This window comes from Brachionichthys hirsutus, chromosome 4 (genome assembly GCF_040956055.1).
Source record: "Brachionichthys hirsutus isolate HB-005 chromosome 4, CSIRO-AGI_Bhir_v1, whole genome shotgun sequence".
In the NCBI taxonomy this organism is placed as follows: domain Eukaryota; kingdom Metazoa; phylum Chordata; class Actinopteri; order Lophiiformes; family Brachionichthyidae; genus Brachionichthys; species Brachionichthys hirsutus.
Genome location: NC_090900.1, coordinates 10,832,315 through 10,853,518, shown reverse-complemented (window position 1 = coordinate 10,853,518; position 21,204 = coordinate 10,832,315). Strand labels below are relative to the sequence as shown.

Sequence of the window (21,204 nt, the reverse complement as noted above, 5' to 3'; positions counted from 1 at the left end):
GCTGATAAACTGTTGGCTTGAGTCATTTCTGCCTGCGGCCGCCGAAGCCAGTCGTGCTTCTTTCTCGTAAATCTGTTGCTGTGAGTAAAACTCTTTGTGTTCACGTTAACAGATGGTTAAATGGGTTTGAAGGGAGACGGTTGCTGTTGAACTGTCAACAAAAATGGTTGTTTCCTGTCCCCCCCCCCCCCCCCCCCCCGGCTTTCCTCTTCCTGTTCTATGTTTATCCACTTCTTTAACTGCTCTGTTTTATGCATTGACTCCTGGACACAAATGCAATGCGCATTTTAGCGTTGTTGGCAGATATGCTGCCCAGTTTGATTGAGACTGGATTAGAGGATGACTGAAGAATATCAGTCTTCAGAAAGAGCTCTGGGGTGAAAACTTTCTTAAACCGTGTCGCTGATTCCCAATCGCTTTCATGTCCAGCTGCGGTGTCAACAAAAAGATTCTCCAGCCCGATTTAGCAGCAACTGAATATGATATTTAGATTTTAAAGTAACGCCCTGCTCTAAGACCTAACCTGGTTGATGTTTTTTTTCCCCCCAACACTGTTTCTCCACAGGCACTTGGATGCTTGTTGTACAAGCTGTGTTTCTTCACACTTCCATTTGGGGAGAGTCAAGTTGCCATATGTGACGGAACCTTTATCGTTCCGGATAACTCCAGATTCTCCTTCAAGTTGCACGGTTTGATCCGTAAGTGTTGATCTCGATGTGGATCGAGTCCATAACGTGTATTTGGATGATGCAAGAACTTCTAATTACATCCAGGATCACTTAATCCCTCTTCTATCATCGTTGTATGAATACAGCTCAATAGTTCAGGAATCTGTACATTGAAGTCTTCCAGAAGTCCCGTTTTTTGGGTCGTCAGCTAGACTGTAATTTGCACCCAGACTCTTGTGCTGCTTCGACGATGTTGGACCGCAGAGCGATCTTTTCTTGGTTTGGTCGTCATGCATTTCCACAACCTCACCCTGTTTGAACCACTTGGGGACCTCCTTTGCATGGATGATCTACTCTTTAGTAATTTGTCCTATAGCTCCACCATGTGGCCACAGATTAAATCACCCTTTTCTGCAACAGCTTGCGTGAAGTGACCCCCCCTCCTCCCCCCTCTGTCTTTTCCAGGGTATATGCTCGAACCAGACCAGGAGAAGAGGCCTGACATTTACCAGGTCTCCTACTTTGCCTTCAAATTAGCTGGAAAAGAATGCCCAGTGCCAAATCTCTTTGTAAGTCACCAGAATGAAACGGTTAACATGTCTTTAATAATTGCAGTTGCTTGCTTTTCAACATAACCGTCCTGTTACCATTTTTCAGAACTCTCCCATCCCTACATCGTTGCCGGAGCCGCTAACAGCTAGTGAGATTGCTGCTAAGAAGAGTATGACGAAAGCCAGGTACTGCAGACTGGATCAGAGGCTTCTCATTTTAGTTTCCGTAAGATGGAGACCAACAGGGTTCTAATCCTCCGAGTGGTCGTAATAGATACTCTGAATAAATGACTGTTTAAGACGTCTCAGCTGCATTACAAGTAAAAAAAAATTGGGGGGGAAAATAAGTGACATTGTAGAAAAACAATACTGTTTTCCGACCAACCTGTGGAACATCGCTACCAAACAGATTTAAAAACTGTGTCCCTGAGTTTACATATTAAGGCATAACAGCGACACATCCAGGTGCAAACCTCCAGATGCTGACAGCTGCGCTTCATTGGTTCAAAGGAAACAACTTGTAAATCCTTCCGTCTAGGATAACGGACTCTGTCGGACCGACGGAAACATCCATAGCTCCCAGACAGAGGCCGAAAGCAGCCAACAATGTCCTGCCGCTCACCACCGTCACTCCTGTCAAGATGACTGTGCCTTCAGCGCCCGTCAGCAACGGCCAGAAAGGTTCGTCGAGCAAAACATTTTAGCCTTGGATGCCTTCATCATGTGATTATAAATAATGGCTGTAGAAATTCAATTGGAACTCCCTGTGCTACCAGCTCCGACCCCTGGCTCGGGGCAGCCGTCCATGCAGCCCCAGGCCAGCAGTCAGCAGCACAGAGTCCTGCAGCAGCTGCAGCCTGGTGACCTGCGTCTGCAGCAGCTGCAGCTGCAACAGCACCACCAACAACACTTAAACGCTCAGCAACTCCAATACCTCCAGGTATTAACAACACTTCCAGCATCACACAAGTCAGTTTGGGCCTCTAACCTCTTTGCGGCCCTCCTCAGTACCAACAAGCTGTGCAGCAGTCCCTCCAGCTTCAGCAGCAACAAGCCCTCCTCCAGCAGCAGCAGCAGCAGCAGATGATGATGCAGCCGATGTACCAGCAGCAGGTCGCTCAGGCTCAGTACGCAGCCATGGTGGGTTCCATCAGAGGGCTGAAGCTGCCAAGCTCGATGGCTGTTCTGACGACTGAACTAAAACTGAACTAACTTTGCATTTATTCGTATTCAAGCCCATTCAAGGGCTTCAGGATGCTACCAAGTAAAAATCATGACAGAATTTCAGAGCATCTAAAACTGTAATAAATCTGAAACTGTAATGAATAGTTTGAGCAAGTGACGGTGAAACACATGGACACGCAGCGTGAAGAAGAGGCAGAACTGAACACTTTATTTAATGTCAGAATGCCCTGAAATGGCTCTCTCTGTTCCAAATGCTGGCAGCCTGTCGTCTTCAGTCGAATCACTTCTTCTCTGTGCCAAGCAGCATTGGAAGCAGACGCTCAAACTTCCTACTGACTCTGTCCAAATATTCAGAAAACTAGTATTTACACAGCTACTGAATCAAACACACAAACACGGGTCCTCTAAATGTGTACTGTTAGCGGCGGTGCAATTTTTAGACTGTTTCCCACCGAACAGGCACCATCTGTTTTATTTCATAGGCAATCTGGTCTGAGCGAAGCCACGGGGGGATAGAACAGAGGGTGAAATCAAGCAGCTTCCTCTGTGTTGCATTCTGGCATATGAAGGAGTTCACAGGCAAGAGAAGAGGGCACCTCTCAAAATCGCTCTTCTTATTCCCACGATGCATGTTAACAACATTTTCTCTGTGATCTCGGGCCGACTCGTGGTGAGGAAGCTTAGCGAGGATGTTGTAATATGGGTGAATGTTGTCAGTGCACCTCAATTTTTTTGTAGTGCTTTAAAGGTGCAATAGAGGTTTGTGCAGAAGTGTTTTACAAATATTATTTGTTGAGAAAACTCCAGAGTTCGAAACAAAACATACCGGAATCCGGCTGAATGGCAAAACGTGTGCTAGTTGTGCTCTCCCAATCCTGGATGTGTAACGTGACGAGCTCATGATAAACAGAGTGCGTCCATTTATTATTGTTTTACTCAAGTGAAAAGCGATCCTTAGCCATAATATTTAGCCGTAATTAGCTCTGCTGAGTTTCCTACATGCTGTTTGACTTTGATCCCGTTATCCCCTCCCTCCACTTGGTCCCCAGCTTTCCAAATCCAGAACCGGTTTCTAGCAACATCTCATCATCTTGTTGAAGCCATTGGGCGTCATGAGATCAAAGGTCTGCCCCTCATTCCCTTCCCCTTCTTCTCCCTCTCTTCCTTCCCCAACAGCTGCACCAGTACCAACAGGCGTTTGTTCAGCAACAGCAGCAGCATCATCATCATCCTGCTCAGCAGCCTCTCCCCTACATGTCCTCCTCCCCTCTTGAGTTCCAAATTCCTCTCAACTCCTATAATGTGACCACGCCCACGGCCGGAGCTGGGCCTGTGTCGATGGGGGGGCCGTCGCCCGTGGATCCTTCATATACTAACCCCAGGTATTGTCCCCCGAACGTTCCATATAGCGTGCCCCCCAGTTTCCATTCTTATTCTACAAAAAAAAGCTCTTTTGTGTTCTGAAATGAAATCGAACCAGTCCGTCTAATCTGTCGTCATCGCAAATAATTAAATCCCAACAAGCGTTCCAGAGGTGACTCCAAGGTCATCGCTGTCTCTTTGTGTCCACAGCAGAAACCCCCTTCTTGCTGCTGATGGGATCACCCCACCCCCCCAGAGCAGCAGCAATCTAGTCACCAACCCCCCCGATATGTCGGGCTGGAATCCCTTTGGAGAGGACAACTTCTCCAGACTGACGGAGGAGGAGTTGATCGACCGGGAGTTCGACATGCTCAGAGCAAGCAAGTGACCCTAAACTGATTTTGTTCCACACATTGTTTCACAGTTTTACACTTTTCATTTCTGATAACTGATGGCATTTAAAAGATGTCATGATTTTGTGAAATCATTGTTTTTTTTTTATATAATATCATTCATCATCAGTTATCATTTTCATCCAGTGGCAAAGAAATGAACTTGCACTCAAATTGTGCATTCCGTTCCTCTGGTTGTGTTCGTTTTGCCAAATGAGCAGATAAAGAGCTCAAGATTTAAACCGTTCTGAAATACATTCAGTTTTCTAGTCTGGCATTCGTTGCCATAGCTGTGAGTTTGTACAGACAGAATGGTGATTAAGTTTAATTCTTTCTCTGACCTAGCTGAGAGAACAGCTAGCGTGGAGACGGACGGACCGAAACCTGCTGCCTCCACGGCCAAGCCCCTCCCACCAGAGGACCTGTTTGGCTCAATCCCGTTTGTGGCCAGCGCAGGCAAGTCTTAAAGGAGTCACTAGCCTGAGGACCCAACACTGTGGAGCCACCTGCCCCCTCTTTGCCCCCTTCCTGACCCCTCCTCTTTTCTACCTGTCCAATTCTTCCATTCCCAGCTTACCTTCCACCAAGATCTCCTTTGACCCCTCCCCCCCTCCCCCAGTGGGGCATTATTACCAGTGATCAGTCAGATTGGTGATTTTGTCGCTAAACATTCAGCAGTTCATCTCAATTTGTCCGAATGAAATATAATGAAGCCAAGCTTCTTGCTGTCCTCTGACCTTATTACAAGGAAAGGTGTGTGCAGGAAAAGCAGTGCATCGGTGAAATGAGAGAGGACTCGCACTGCCCTGGTGTCCTCCTGGGACTAGCAAGGCACTAACGGTACCTGGATGCGGGGGGTTACATTCCCTCTCTAGATCAATACGTGTTGGGATCGTTCACTCACACGCTCATCATGAGGTACTTTGCCTAAAATGACAGCTTTTACTTTTGTGCATATGAAGCCTAAAAAGCTCCAGTTCCAGTTCACTGTGTCCATCTGGGAGCACGGCAGGATAAAGCTGCTGCTGCTCCACCAGCACTAAAAGCAACAGGAGCACAAGGCGACCTGTCGCTGCTCCTGATCAGGGCTGAGCGATGACACACACACAATCATAACGACAACAATCATAGAATGTTGTCGTCCCTTCTGTTTACAACATTTACACATGCTAAGCTATCTAAGTAAGGGCAATGATTATAACAAATGCCGTGAATCATGATTAAAGATGTCGGCTTCGTACGGATTGAAATAAGTTGCAGATCTCCTCCTCCGGTAATAAACACTCAACTGTGGCCGGAGTGTACAACAGAAGGAGAAGGTTAATTAGGTAATGGATAGGAAATGATATCTGTCCAGTCTAATCCCTGATCTTGTCTCGTAAGACGCTGACCCTGTTGGAGGTGATCGGCTCCGAGTTGCACAACCCGGCTTGTGGTATTTTGCAGTGCGTGTGGAGAACCTTTGGGGTTACTGGGTAAAGTAATAATTCTGGTGTTGTTATAGAACCTTCTCAAACCACGCTCCTCCCCGGTCGGTCCATTTTGTGTCTCAGTTGATTTGGTGCAAAGCTAAAATGTCACGCGTCGTTCCACGCGCGAGTTAAGCCCATCAGAAACCAGTTGTACCCAAACAAAGCTCAGCGTTGGTGCGGCTAGCTTACATGGGGCGGGAGCTTTTAATTCCAAAGCCATTCTTTGCTGTTTACATTTAAACGCTTGGACCCTCCTCAGCCATTAAAACTGCAATGCAAACGTTCCTTCTGGAACGGTCATTTGAAAAAAGAAACTTGCTGTGACGAAGCCTCAAATGTTCTTGTGTGGACTTTGCACTTTCCTAAGCAGGCAGATTCACATCCGCTCGAACATAGCTGGTCAGCAAGTTAGCTCTTATTTGGCTTAACTAACCGTGTGGTTTAATCGTGACGCATCTTTACCTTGATCTAACAATGTGAATATCAAAGTGCAGTATTTCTACATCGGTGGCAGCAATAAGCGTCTGTGCCTCTGTACTCTTTCCCTGCTCCTTAAATGTGAATTGGTTATGTTTTGATAGGCCATTTAGAAATGCTTTTTGTTACCAATAGTCTATATTTAATGATGAACTGTATAGTTGCTGAAACAAACCGATTTTCTAGAGGAGAGTTGTGTGTGTGTGTTTTTTTTTTTTTGTCAGTGATTTCATCTCGTATTCTAAAACATGCAAAGCGAGTCCCGTGGTTCCAGTTTAGAGTAGATGAAGGCAAGACCGTGATGCGATATAACCCTCTGAGCACTTGAATGTAGGTGTGGGAATATTTTATTGTCTTCACTTCAAGTTGGGTCAAAGGAAAACCAAAAAGAAGCCGATCAGTTTGAAGAGAAGGCTGTTTAGCATTTAAATAGCATAGCATGTTTTTGTTTTATTTGTTTTATTCCTTCAGGCTGGCATGAAAAAAAATATATGAATTTTGGTTCCGCTGTTTAGCTTCCTGTCTTCGTGCCATCAGTGTGTCATTCGGCTATTTATATTCCAGGTGATTCTTTGGTCGCAGGTGTCAAATGTTCCTGTGCAAACACGCCGCCGGCAATTTCTAGAAACACCTTGTGAACATCAGGCAGTCAGGATTTCTTATTTTTATATTACGCTTCTGTCAGTAAAATAAGTGTGATTTGCACTCGTTGTGCGGCGGTACAGTTTTGTAATGGAAGTAAAACCTTTTGCTAAAGCCCACCCTGCACGCCCAAACGGTGCCGACTACGTGATGAATCCAAGCGCTAAACTTCAGTTTTCTTGCAAATCTAAAATACAAGTGCGTCAAAGATTTTGCACAATGAAAACTGTTCTTGCATTAAGCAGCTGTATCATGTTTCGAGGTCTTATGACGCGTGTTTTAGGTCTCAGATTGAACTTGGATCAAACAGAGAGGACCGTTTTCTGCTTGGGTAATGGAAGCGCTCGCTAACGTGCAAACCAGGACAGACTATATGACAATAGTTAAAGTTGCTGGCGGTGTTGAACCCCATTTTGGATTATTTTTTTTCCCCCCCTTAGTTGGTTATTGTTTTCTAAGCGTGCGGATTTCCTTCTTAGTTGCTATATTTCAGTTTCCACATGTAAATACACACGATATAAAGTGCCTTTGTGTGGCATGTTTTATTTACCTGACCAATAGACCAACAGACATTTATTTCCTGCAGTTACCGTGAAATAATGTCACTTTTTTTTTTCTATGTATAATGGAATCGTTCGTCTTTGTTAAATTGGATTACCGGAACCAGCTGACAGCTGAAACAAAGACGTCAATCTCTAGTGCGGCACTAATATTGTATTAGTACTTTCCTCTTTCTGGCGAACCAGCCAGCAATCAGTTGTTGTCTTCACTGATTAAAATACTCGAGGCTGTTCTTCCCTGTTGGGATTGTTATTCCACTTAATGTAGATCTTCTTAGTGAGACTTCAAGCTTGGCGTTGAAAGTGAGGAAACCTTTCTGTTCTTCATTGTCTCGCTGACGGGACACTCAGTGGCGTAAGCGTGAATCTGAAAGGAGCTCTTGATACTCACCATGATCGTTTCAAGTATACGGTCCTAATGCTTGCTAATCCTCGCCCTGTTGCTGTTATTCCGCCTCAGAGCAGCAAGTCATTAATCGCGCTCATCCATGCAAGCATATGGGTCATGCAGCTTTGTTTGGATATAGAAATAGAATTAATGTGTTTAAGTGACGGTAAGTTTGGAGAACAGTTAATGGTACTGGATTCTTCTGCTCCGCCTTCCCCACGCACATCATCCTCTGCTTTTATTGGACCTTAATTTCCTTCCATTGCTTTGTTTCTTTCTATTGTTCATGCAGTGAGACAGCCACACTCAGAAACATCTTGATCATGTGTACTGGTGGATGGATCTGTAGTTTGAAAAGGCTAACCATAAAAGCAAAAAAGTGAAAGGGATGACCAGAGCCATTTACTGCACTTTACTTTCTTTTCTTTTTTTCTTTTTTTTTATTAAAGTGCAAGGAAATGTGAAATATTATCCCAGTGTGGGAGTATCTAAACGTAGTTGTTACCTAGTGTTTACATTTACGACTGTTGTGTGCTTTTTCCGTTTCTTAGTTTTTCTTGTTCGCTTTACATCCTGCTAGAAGCCACAGAACACATCACTATTGTTTGAAGCCATTCTCATTAGGCATGTTGAAAAATGCTGGCTTTAGTTGTGCTTTATCAGCAGCTTCAGTCAAAGCGATAGATCAGTAAATTGTCTTCTATATATCTTGCTTTTGCGGCGGATTATGTGACAGATCCTGTACCATCCTGTGTGAATGTATTCCTTTATAGAATGTTACTGATAAATAAAAAAAATATTCAAAATCCAATATTCACTTTGGTTTGTTTTTTTTATTTTTTTATAGATAATACATTTTGGAAAGTTAAGATTCTCCACCACTACACCACGTACAAGATGTTCCTGTTACTCACGTGGCTGTCTCTGTTTGAGCTCGCGTCGTCCAATCAGACTGCAACACAACAAGATTTAATGTTTGGGGCGAAGGTCACAGTAAATGTTAATGCAATAAAAGAATCTGGACAAGCGGGCTGCTTAACTGGGAAACATAAGCAGCTCACGCTTTAAGACGCGGCCTGCGTTTGAAGTCCGGTTAGTGATGAATCATTTCAGTGTGGTCGAGTTCTCCAAACCGGCGGATGTTTTAATCCACCTGAGTCTAAATACGTTTAGTTTGTAAAAGGCTGGAACCTCAGGCTGTCGACTACTGCAATTATTTCTCACTGGGATTATAGACATTTTAAGGATGACATGTTCAACTTAAATTTTACAAATCCTTTATTAAACTAAAAACATTATTAGATTTATTATTAACTCATTCAGTGCCATTGACATTTTGAAACCCAAACATTCGCTGGCAACCCTGGCTTTACAATCAGCCTCTCTACAACCGCCAATAACTCTGGGACGAAAAATGGTCGAAACACACTTTTTTCCTTCCTGGTGAAAGAGGAGACTTGAATCGTTCATTTGGTAGGTTCTGTGGGGGCTTGGAAAACCGGGCAAAATAAGTGAAAACTGGCTGGCAATGAATGAGTTAATATGTCCCAAATAAATCCTAAAGTCTAACATTTTTAGACGTGACCGCAATCTCGGGTATTTAATATTACAATTTCAAAACATTTTGCAACACTGAAGATGGAAAATATTTATTTGTGAAGCTGATAGTAAATTATTCTTTATAATATCTTGATTCATTAAACGCTGATCAATGAGCTCTCCTAACTTAATTGTGCTCAAACTTTCTGTAATTTTGACAAGTGATTTTTAACATCATATTGGTAAAGAGAATGTGAACCTTTTGGATCTGACTCACAGTTTCCTAAATGTTCCTTTTTGGGGTCGGCATCAGCAAATGAAAGCTCAGCAGTAGCTACTGCATGTGGGGGAAAGAGTTCTCTGAGCTCCTGCTTGGGGTCAGACGTCTCTAACGGGGTCAGACGAGGCGTGTCTTTCAGCCTTTGCTCACAGTAACACTGACGAAACCGATCTGAGGCCGTCTGATATCATCTGTCGCGACTGAAGAAATGTTTGTCACGCTCTGAAAGGTGAGAGGGGGGGGTTACAAGTTGTGGTCCGGGTCAAGTCAGCAGAGCGAATGGATGCCGGTTTCCTGTATTCATATTGTATTCAAGAGACTTTTATTCTTTTGTCACTGCTTCGTTTAATTTATCAAAAACAAAGGTTTTGGCTAATCTGTCGCCGATGGCTGCCAGTTTGGACGGTTGAGGACGTGGAGAGATTTCCATGTTCACGGCAGGGGACCTTTCTCTGCTATCTAATGTAGAGCTTTTGATGAACAATAAATTGGCTCGTTTTGAATGGTGCAATTTTTTAACCAGTATAATTGGAGGCTGTCCACTTGCTAATTAGGCTGGGTTGCCATTATGCACATCTTTTGGAAGTAAATCTACATGAACTAAGTTTTCACATGTTGAATTTTTATAGAAATGCAGAACTGAGGAATGATAATTGCAAGACTTTGTTTAGTTTAGTCGAAAAGAAATGATCGACGACTCCGAATCTTGGAGCTGCTTTCTTCTGCCTCTAGACTTGATCTTCTTTTGGGTCAGAGCGGAGGGTTGTCGCAGCTTTACCTAACCCCAATTTAGTTCTATTGAATAAAATGTAGGGATTTGTCTTTGAGGACTTCCAAACATAAATCTTTATTTCAATAATATGACTATTATAAGTCAAAGGCCAAATTTTCTTTCAGAAATGAAACTTCTGCTGACGTCAAGGTGTTCTTACTAATATCTTGTCCTTTCTAAAATCTTCCTTGACCTTTGGTTTGTGTCGTCTTTCTGCAGGTCCCACTGTGATAAAGGCTGAGCAGGCAAACGATGAAGTGAGGGTACCTACCCCCCCCTCAGTCGCTCCAGACGGTCTGGCACTCGCAGAGGTCAAGGAGAACAAACCGGGCAAAAAGGGCAGCGGCAGACCAGGTGAAGAGTCCGATAGCGACTTTGAGTCTGATCCTCCTTCGCCAAAAAGTAGTGAGGATGAAGAACCAGAAGAAGAGGAAGGTCTGAACAGCGAGCATGGTGAAGACACAGAGCCGGAGAATCTAGGCCAGAGGCCTCTACTTATGGACTCTGAGGAAGACGGCGAGGAGGACGAAGACAAGCACAGCTCTGACTCGGATTACGATCCCAGCAGGGTCAAGACCCGCACAAAGAAACCGCCGGTGGTTAAAGCAGCTTCAGCCGCCGCCGGGAGTCCCCTGAAGGATCCTGGCATGACTCTGATCACCCCTCCTGAGTCGCCCAGCAGATCAAAAGCTGCTCGAGCTGTGGATGTTTTTGGTGCCGCTCCTTTCCTCGGGGGAGCCACAACTGCCGGGCCTCCAGAAAGTTTAGACATCTTTGCCAAAGCGCCTTTCAGGCAAGCCAGCCAGGAGGAGAAAGCTGCTGATGACTTTGATGTTTTTACCAAAGCCCCTTTCAGCCGGAACCTCTCCAGGTCGGGCAAGAGCGGGAGCGACGTTCCCGTGGGCCAAACGCCGCCTATTTCCCCTGAGGGCATTGACATTTTTGGCTTCTCTCCTTTCCACCCAGGCACCACTGAGCCGCCTCCCACCACCTCTCGAAGCGCAGAGGACATCTTCAAGACATCTTTCGAGGAGTCAGCCAGCCCTCAGCAACAGAGGCTGAAGCAGCGCAGCCTCCAAAAGCTGTCATCACGCCAGAGGAAAACCAAGCAGGAGGCCACCGCGGCCGGCAGCAATGGCAAACGCCACCACGGTACGCCGACAGGCGGTCGGAAGACTAACAAGCCAACTTACCGCACGCCTGAGCGTGTCCGCAGACACAAGAAGGTCGGCCGGAGAGACTCTCAGAGCAGCAACGAGTTCCTGAGCACCTCAGACTCCAAAGAGAACATCAGCGTTGACATAACCATGGCCGAGGGGAAAGACAAAGGAGCTTCTCGGCCGGTAGACGAGGCCCTTCTCGACCCGTTTGGGGCCAAACCTTTCCATCCGCAGGATGGTAGCAGGCACGGTCACTATCAAGGGCTCGCTGACGGCAAGTGCGACGTGGCCACTGCCAATGGCAAGTCCCGGACTGGCTCTCTGCACAGCGCTCTTGGAGAAAGCAGGATTATGGATGATTTTGGGGCGGTGCCCTTCACGGGAACGGTTGACCACAGTGGATGTCAGCAGCAACAGCAGGCGCCGCCCCCCCCACAGCCAGGGGAACTTGACCCGTTCGGCGCTGCGCCGTTTCCTTCAAAGCAGTGACTTTCTCTCCACTCTGACCTGTTGCTGTTAAATGACCCCTGAGCTTTCCTTGGCTTTGATCCAATCGTGAAACAAGAAGTTAAAAACTCAATTCTGATCTTCTGTTTTTTTTTTTTAAAGACTATTTTAATATACCTGAATCCTGTGGCGTGCGAGTGATGTTTCCACATATCTTTCAGCTGTATCTGTTTTCTGAGAAGCCTGTAATGCTGCATTCTTATGCTTTGAAAGACCAGGGAGAAATAGAGACTCTACTGAAAATGTACTGTTAGAAGCTTAGTGTTTGACTCGCTGCAAAACGCTCCATGGCCTTTGAAACTACCAACATGTTTTTAGCACCACAAAGCCTTACTTGAGCTGGGCGCTGCCTTGCTGCACAGTACCTCAGGACTCCAATGTGGGCAAAGCCTTGGCCCGTCGTGTTGTTGGAATCCTTTGGGAGTTCACCCCAACCACTTTGTTTTGTCTGTCTTTCTCAGACCTTCCTCTATGCATCGGTTCACAGTCGTCTTTACACAGCCAGATGTGGCCGTCGTTTGTGTTGCATTACACTTTGAGTACCAGAAGGGATTGAATTATATTGTACTTCCTATAATAATTTTTTTTGACTTTGGCCGGGTTTAACTTGGGGTTCTATCCTATCTTCTTGATTTAACGGTAAACTTCTACATAAGTACTGTTAACTGTTACATCGCATTTTGTTAGAAATTAGGGAGAAATAAAACACAAAACCACATTAGTCAAGGTTTGTTTGTTTTTTTAAGAATTTTGATAGATACACAGCTTTACATTAGAGCAATTTTTAAACTGTTTAAAAAGAAATGGGAGTGCATAGACAAACGATTAGGATGCCGGCATTCCGCATGTCAACAAAATCCACGTGAAGCTTCCAGTTTAAGCTGCGTGTTGCTCTTAGCCCCGAGTCCATTCGGATTTTCATTTTGAGATACGTTTCTTCACTTTCTTGCAAAGAGAAACTGGCAGTATAACTTACAAAGTAAAGAAACAAGGAAATGGCAAGCTTGACTGTTGACACCTGTAAAGGTTGATTATTTTTTACAAGGGGCTGTTTCTTTACCTGGACAGTGACGTCCTCCTGGTGACAATTGTCCAGAATAGAACTGATAAAGGAGATGTAACGGCCGTTGTTAGCATTAGCTCAGTCTAGCTTCGCCCATGCTTCCCGTCGTTATGCTGTGACGCCAATTAGCTGCAGCTTTGAATTCAGAGGATCTGAGAATTTTCTCGTGTCTTAGTAAGAAAGTGAATAATTCTATCCATGTCAAAACCTGTTGGTGCACGCCGTGCATGTTGATCAGTTCACTATTGGTTTCAGTCTTTGTTTGCAGTTTTCTTTAACACATGGCTGTCCACTGCGGAATGTGATTTAAAGAAGTCTAAATCATTCAAGACCGATGGAGGAATCTGTGACATGAAATCAGTGTTTCACGAATGTACTTTTATAGCACTAAATTGTGACGGCCTTAAGCGCTGCATTTACCTGTGGCACCATTGGAACATTAAATTGAAATGTCCACACTGTATTCACCTGTGGAATTATTTGATAAAACTTTATTTTGTTATCCTGTTGCAATAAAGAGGAATTTCAATTCAATTTGAGACTGATACAAACTTTATTAAACATTCAAAGCCAAGTTCAGTAGTTTGATGTTTCAGATATGAAAAGCCAAGATACAAAACAACACACATGTGATGTCTCAGTAATGGTTTCTCAGACATTGTTTGATAAACTAAATAATTTAAATATAGAATGACCAAAATGTCACAGGTGACAAATGTTCACTCCTTAATGAGACAGCGGGCATTTAACTGTACATTAAACAAAGACAAACACTTATGGGATGTGCACAACTGGTTTAAGCATCAAGACTGTTTTAGCAAAATAATCAATGTTCATGTATTTTTGAGCAATTATGGTAAGAACTCGGCTCCATGGATGTTGAATTTTAGAATGAAGACAGTTTACCTTTAACATTGCACATCACCCTATTTACATAATCTGTATTTTGCTGCAGTTCACGCAGATAAATGCATGAAAGTCTAATGCAGTTCCAACTATCCTAACCACAAGCGGAACAGTAAAGTACTGTAGTAAAATCACCTGAAGGTACAGTAGATAATATTACATGGAAACCTTGGATTTAAAAAAAAAATCAATTCTGTAAAAACAAGTGTGGACTAACTTTTTTTTTCCCGGATTAATTCTAATCTCACTGTCAGGTAAAATTAGTTGAACTGGGACATCTTTATGGCTTTAGAGTCGCATTAGCAGCCCCTAGAGGACAAGCTGCTCCATTACACCCTAAATCGACACTCAAAACTCACATAAGCCCACACTTTCACTGATGAAGGCTGAACAGCAACAGAATAGTTTAATCTGATAGGTAGTGAGGGCTTCTCCCAGCTCAGCTGCAAGTACCGTAGATCTAAAGATGAGTCACGGCGTCATGACGAAGCATTTGATCCTGGAGCATCATCTGCACATCACAAGTCTATGTAGCACCTATCAAGAGTAACTGCCGTTCACCTTCCTTTGATGAGACTCAGTGATGGTTCATTAATAGGCACTTACAAAAAGAAATTCGACTTGAGCTTTTGTTTTGTATGATTGCCACCGCTTTGAAAAGAACGGAGTTCCAAATGCAGTTTCCTCGCGTTCTGAAGATTTTTGCACTTTGCACGGTTGTTCTGTTGAGGGGAAATGCCACAAGGAGGAGCTCCTGCTTTATTCTCAGAACTGAAGAACCGAAGTGCGTCACCTCACCCCTGAAGGCCACAGGTTCGATTCCTGTTCCCAGAGACTCATGGAGAGTAAGGAGTCAATCCGTGGTGACAGCCATCCGCTGGAACACACAGCAGCCATTCGTCGTCTAAAGAGACAAGAACATGATACGATAACAAACCGGATGGAGTTCTGGAGAGCGCAGACATCTGCTGAGGCCCAATAGTCCAGGTATGTGTGTCCCATCAATCAAAAACAGCCGTCCTCATTGCCATGTTCAAAAAAATCAATACAAAATCATCGAGCATCCACTCCAGCGTTGCAGTTCTTCAGTTTTTGTATCATCCTGCTAACGAACAAAGAGACGCTGAGGAAAATGACCTTCCTTTGTGATTTCAAACCTCGATGCTGTCGGTACAAACCAAAACGCGGTTGTTTTTTCTTCATCCCTTCATTTCATTTGCGAGTTGGCATCAAGCCTCTGAGTCTGTCTTTTTAATCTGATATATCTCCATAAAATAAAACATGACTTCACCTACACGTCTGTGTAACTTTAACACTTAAAGTAAAGAAGTTAAACGGTACAATAGCTCTTACAGTTCAACGGTCTGGGATCCCAGCCTGCACGGCGGCATCTAGGCGTGTTGGGGGGCGTCGGGGCACGGCTGGCTGTGTCTGTACGCCATGATGAAGCCCGATGACTGGTGCCACCAGTAAAACATCAGCACCAGCAGCAGGTGCCACACCTGGTGGCTGGAACCCAGGTAGTTCAGCTGACCTGCAGCAACGTCACGGAGGCAGGAAAGAGGAAATAAAAGAAGAGCGTTTAAATCCTCAGTGGTTAGAAACATAACCTACTAACGTCTCCACTCACAATAAAGGCCTGTGATTTGTGATCATTTATGTTGCACTAGGATGTTTTACTCAATCTGAAGCTTTAAAGGCCTGGACTACACACATATTCTATAGATGCTCAAACAGTGACTTGGAATGCTGTTCCTGTTTCAGTTAAAACGGTCTCACCTGGAAAGTAGCGTTCAGGAACCTTTGATACGTAGAAAATGACAGCTAACGCTGCGATGAAGTACATCCCCAGGACTCGGGGAACAAAAGCCTGAAGAGATGAAAACGATTAAAGTGATGTTTGTGTGCAAAAGTCAACAGCTGCTGCAAAACCATCAAGATACCTAAACATGAAACGACCTTTGTTTTGGCGAGTTATTAGAATAAAACCCATTAATAGACTAAGGCAAGAATTAGTGTGAATGGAGTCTCTGTATATTTGTAAGTACAATGTCATTTAAGTTATATTAACTTAAAAGAACAACTTTAGCTAGTTAACGTTTAGTCATCAGGTGATCATGAATATTAAAAAAAACTATTAGACATGATTCTAGAATTTTTAAGGATCCACAGATACCCTGGTATAGCAACAGGTCGTCTTGTTAGGACTACTTAGCCTGCAAAGCTGGGAAGCAAAGCTCAGGAAAGCAATTACATAAAGGTATAAATATTAAGACAAAACAAAAATAGCACCACCTTGATTAAGACAAGACGGCAGGAAACGGGACTTTTCTCCACAGCCGTCCCCCCAACAGAAAGACTACAGCATACAAGCCATCTCCACGAGACGTCAGCCAAACACTCGCAAACACAGTCACTCAAAAGGCAAGGTACGCTGTAGTCATGGTGACCGTGCGGGTGAATGCTCACCTGGACGAGCTCCGAGGAGAAGCCTCCTGTGATCCAGATCCAGTGGACGGTGGGGATGAGGCCGTATCCGGCCACCGAGCAGAAGATGAGCGAGCGCAGCTGCTTCCCCTGCTTGCTGAGGTAATGCGGATGGATCTGAGCGAAGAACACAGCCAGGATCATGGCAAGGACCGTCACAAGGTACACCTGCCGCCAGTACTGCGGACAGAGGAAGGTCAAAGGTCAAATCACCCCATCGACACTGTAACGCAGTGGATCATTTCCCCCTCTGCATCTGACTGTGACTTCATCAGTTCATCAAGTGAAACGCTTGTGCGTTCCAGTCTGTCGGGTGTGAGGATTTAGTCTCACGCGTTCATATCAAAATACAAATCTGCATGTTTTTGTTTTAGACTGGTGGCCCGAAGAAGTTAAATTCAACCTTTGGTATCTTGCGATTGATTTTTCTTACGTAAAGTCTCTATTGTTGCTATTTTTGGAGCATGAAAGTTTATCGTGAAGCACTTCTAATTGGTTTCATATTTCGTGTGGCTTCATTGGTATAAGGAAACTACACTTGAAAAAATGAATAAATACATAAAAATGTCCAAATATGATGACGATGGGAACGTCTGCTGCTTATCTGATTAAGAATTATCGTTGCTTTTTGTGATCCAGACCGCTGAAGGTTTGACTGACAGTTTCAGTTTTCCTGCTTCATTTAATCCACTCCTCGGCTCTCGTCTCTGCTCTTTCAGGTACAGGATAACGATTTTGCGGTAACCGTGACGATCTACATGTCTGCAACAGGGCCTGTTAAACATCCTTGGACCTGCAGTCCTCGCCGTTCCTTAAACTTCTACAAGTCGCTGAGCGCAGTCTGGACAGTCGTCTCAGTCCCTTCTGTCCATGTGTCTGGACGCAGGCCTCCATCCAGTCACTCGTCCTCGTGTAATGAGTCCTGCTGAATTTCACAGTGAATAAATTTACACCAGAAACAAGGCCCCGCTTGGTTCTAGCCAATTTTTAAGCTCTTCTCCGAACAGACACCGTGTTCTCTTCCTCCAAATCATGCCCACGACACTCCGATGAGGCGCGGCTAAATATAAAAATCATTTTTTCTTCGTGGACTTGGCGTGCCACAAGAGTGGTGCCACGCTGAAGCTGAGCCCTAGTCTTGGCAGGAACAGGGGGGGGGGGGGGGCCTTCGCTGAGACAGCTCCCAGACTTGCGAGCGTCATATGGTGGGGAACAGGAGTGACGGACCGCTTAGAGGACGCAGCCATCTGGTTTGGGCTGGAGCAGATTTGAGCTGCGTTCGTTCTGGGGGCAAAATAACCAAGCGCTTCCAATACGCGGGAGAAAGCGAACGGTGAGGAGCGCAGCCAAATACTTCAGGAGGAGAGAAAATAAAGTATTAAATAAAAAGGAGGACAAGAGAAGAAGCCACCAGAGGAATAATAAATAAGTAGCATGCTGGCGGGCGGCTGGAATCAGGAAATGAACAGGCTGATGCCATCAGAGGCCGCTTCCAAAACGGCAAAGCGCAGCAAAGGTGTCGCGTTGCGGATTCACCAGTAACAATGAGCAAAGCCACCGAGCCAGACTGCGGGTCCCACTTCAGCCTTACTCAATTACAGACGAAGATGTGGGCTGGAAGTCTCTTGGGAGGAGTGTCGTGATACGAGCAGTGAAGTTCACACAAACGTAGTAGCCTGCAATGTGCACGAGGGTGCAGAAGTAAAATGAGCTTCTTCTCCGATCACAGATGATTGACGTGTGAAACGTCCTGCACTCGAGAGGCACCGACTCAAAAGTGTCCATTAAGTTTCATCAAGCACCTAAAGCCTCGTCAAATATTCTTCTTCCCGTTATTATTTCTGACCGTTTCGACCCAAAAAAAACAACAACATTCTCCCGTGGAGCTAGCTCGTGATGCCGCCGTGGACTTTTCAGTGCCGAAGGATGAATAAGAAGTTAAGTTGACTTTATTTGATCTGTGATGACGGGACAATTTCACCGCCTACATGGTCAGCATAGGGGAATTTAGATTGGAAAGCAATCATAGAAGTGACATTCTGTCTGAAGTTGAACTTACATTATTACAGTAGAAGGTGTAGAAGACTCCAGGAACGTAGCAGCCCAGGATGCCGATGGAAATCCCAGCGTAGTCCAGTGCCATCCAGCGGCGGCCGGTCTTCTCCGAGCGGTGGCAACAGAACAGATGATAGCCCACCGAACACAGCATGCACAGCTGAAGATGAGCCAAAGGAGGCGACAAGAGGAGAGACGGGGATTACAAGAGCAAGAGATGCGATCCACCGAGCAGGATTTTAACACCAGGCACCCGTTTCATTTCAAAATCCTGCTTCTTTTAATTAAACGTATTTGCCGTCGGGCCAAGTCCAGCCAATTTCTGGACTGTTGATTTTTCATTTGGTGACTATATCTGCCAATATTTTGCATCAGGTCTGATGTCCTTCTGTAGCCACTCAGATTACGGTAACACCACGAAACTGCCACACAACGAAGTTCCAAGATATTTGACTAATTTGAAATGAGCAGACTGCTGCTCATTTCAAGATGAGGCAGAAATACATCTAGTATTTGTGTTTATTTACTTTAGCATCATTAACCTAAAATAACTAGTCCCGCACCTGGAAGCAGAACAGTCCGATAGAGTAGATGACATAGTCCTCTTTGGAGGCGCCGACGGCTGGCAAAACGGAGGCCATGTTGTACACCCCGACACAGAAGAAGAGTACGAATCCCAACAGATGGCTCCAGATGTTCACCGTCTCATTGGACAGAACGAAGAGGCTGCACAGAGGAAACGGAGACTTTACAATGATCCCTTCAAATGAAAACGTCATTCTGCTCCAAGAATCATATTTTACTACAGCGTCTGTTCCCTGCCTTTTGATGCACAGTCTGGAGGGCAGGTAGGCTCTGTAGCCGTCGGTGATGTAGGGGTTCTCCCTCAGGAACACTGGGATCTGTTCGTAGGTGTACAGCCTGATACCTCGAGGAACCAGCACGGGCCAATACTGATACCCCCCCAGCTCAATGTAGTGGGAGGCCTGGCCGCTCTTCTGCTGTTTCTGGGGCATGGCGGAGCCAGAGTAGCTCGCTTTAGCCACACCTGAATCTGAGAAGAAAAAAAAAAACGAGGCCTGACGTAAAACATGGTGGCATGTTTCGATTGTTCGTAGGACAATGATCCCGAGGGAAGCGTTCTATTATGGTCCAGAGGAGCAGGTACACGCAACACCTGACCCACTAAATGACTTCCCGAGTCAAAGAAAGGAAGACCGAAACTTTAACTTTGATTATCATCAACGTCAGAGAAAACACATATATTCTGCGTAAAAGTAAAAGATGTGAACGTTCATTGTATAAACGCGGGTCAAAGGTTTTTTTTTTTAGGAACGATCCCACTCCCATCACTTCCCTTCCCGAATGCCCAGCGTTAGTTTTTGACCGTGCTTCTGTTGACATAACGTGATTTCTGTGTAAATAATGCTAAGCCGACTACACACAAATAACAGGCTACGTCAAAAATCATCTTAAAACAAATCCTAACGTGTAAATAACACCAAGTCTTCAAAGCCATTTCACTGGTAGAATATAATTACTGCTTGAGAGCCGAGCTGAAAGGCTGGAGCTAAGCTAACAGGCTGCTAGTTTAAATGAAATGACACTCAATAAATGAAAGATAAACTCACCGTTCAACTTGGCATATGCGTAATGTGAGCCATTTGGGGGTTTATGATAGGTACGCATTTGTAAACATAGAACACAACAACGCAGGGGACCAGTAAGTTTCAGCTATTACATCTTCCAAGTCACCACATACGTCATCAATAATGGACCCCTCCACGGCGACCAAGGGCTGCCTGAGTAAAATAAAAAAAGAAAACGGAAGGAGCGAAGATCGCTTTAAAACGGAACAAACGCATCGAATAAAACATGTTAGAGAACACGAATCAATTAATTATTATTTAATTGCCCCCCCCCCCCACATTCCTAAGATAAAGCGTGAACTCAACGATTCTACAAATTTCTGACAAATTGTATTGATTAAATTTGCGGAAGCGCAATAGTCAGTACAGATCATTAGTCACAAACCGTGTAATTATCTTCACTTCCAACTGGATTTATTGCTTTCAAGTTCTGTGTATTTTCGTTAAAGTGTATTAATTAAAATCATTATACAAATATACTTCTTACGTCACAGATACTTAATTTCATGGTATGTTGCCACCTATGCGGTAAAAAACGAAGCACGAGCAAACGGCATTCTTTTTATTTCTAATATTAAGATGGTAGTTTTACTACTCTTTGTTTCCTATTGAATAATCTCTTACTTGTTGTGTTATAATGGTTTTTGATTTATTTTTTATTATTAGACTGCATAAAGTAGAGAGTTACAAAGTCATGTCAAGGCTTTACTCGAGCTTGGGACATTGCAATACAGTTTTAGTATTAATTAAGCTTACTTGTAAAACAGTATTCGAACTGTGAAAGCAGCAATATAATTATGGATTTCTGTCCTGTGGTCTTCTTGCAATGTCTTTTCATTTCCCAAATGTAAAACTTAAAAATGTGAAGGAGTATGCAGGTGTGGAAAATGCTGCCGACAATTCTGCGCAGCTCGCCTGGCTGTCATCCTGCTGGCCCGGGCCACCGTGTTACATCCTCCTGTCGCTAACTGTCATCAAGAATCCTCATCAGAGGGAGAGATGTTGGACGACTCCCTCAGGAGGGACGTCAAACCCGAGTCCTCCCTCTGCTGTTTACGCCCCTACTTTAATTACCTCATTCTCAACTAT

General features: G+C 44.5%; 2 protein-coding genes across 2 annotated transcripts in view; one reads left to right on the top strand and one right to left on the bottom strand.

The window, feature by feature from the left end:
- The window catches only part of bmp2k (BMP2 inducible kinase), a 33,699-nt gene extending 20,153 nt beyond the window's left edge, over positions 1–13,546 (top strand). The window contains exons 7-16 of the mRNA XM_068760788.1: positions 566–698; positions 1,134–1,237; positions 1,326–1,405; positions 1,758–1,900; positions 1,996–2,159; positions 2,228–2,359; positions 3,581–3,786; positions 3,977–4,150; positions 4,469–4,614; positions 10,508–13,546. Coding sequence (XP_068616889.1) covers positions 566–698; positions 1,134–1,237; positions 1,326–1,405; positions 1,758–1,900; positions 1,996–2,159; positions 2,228–2,359; positions 3,581–3,786; positions 3,977–4,150; positions 4,469–4,614; positions 10,508–11,937 — 2,712 coding nt within the window. The 3' untranslated portion in view covers positions 11,938–13,546. The remainder of the gene's footprint in view (positions 1–565; positions 699–1,133; positions 1,238–1,325; positions 1,406–1,757; positions 1,901–1,995; positions 2,160–2,227; positions 2,360–3,580; positions 3,787–3,976; positions 4,151–4,468; positions 4,615–10,507) is intronic.
- A 1,234-nt stretch (positions 13,547–14,780) lies between these two features.
- paqr3a (progestin and adipoQ receptor family member IIIa) lies at positions 14,781–20,155 on the bottom strand. The gene is made up of 8 exons (XM_068738493.1): positions 20,098–20,155; positions 19,289–19,520; positions 19,030–19,192; positions 18,471–18,626; positions 16,394–16,591; positions 15,704–15,794; positions 15,278–15,458; positions 14,781–14,828 (listed from the first exon to the last, which is right to left on the bottom strand). Exons 1-7 carry the CDS (start codon positions 20,153–20,155, stop codon positions 15,316–15,318), a joined length of 1,041 nt encoding a protein of 346 aa, XP_068594594.1. The 3' UTR covers positions 14,781–14,828; positions 15,278–15,315.
- Positions 20,156–21,204: the final 1,049 nt, after the last annotated feature.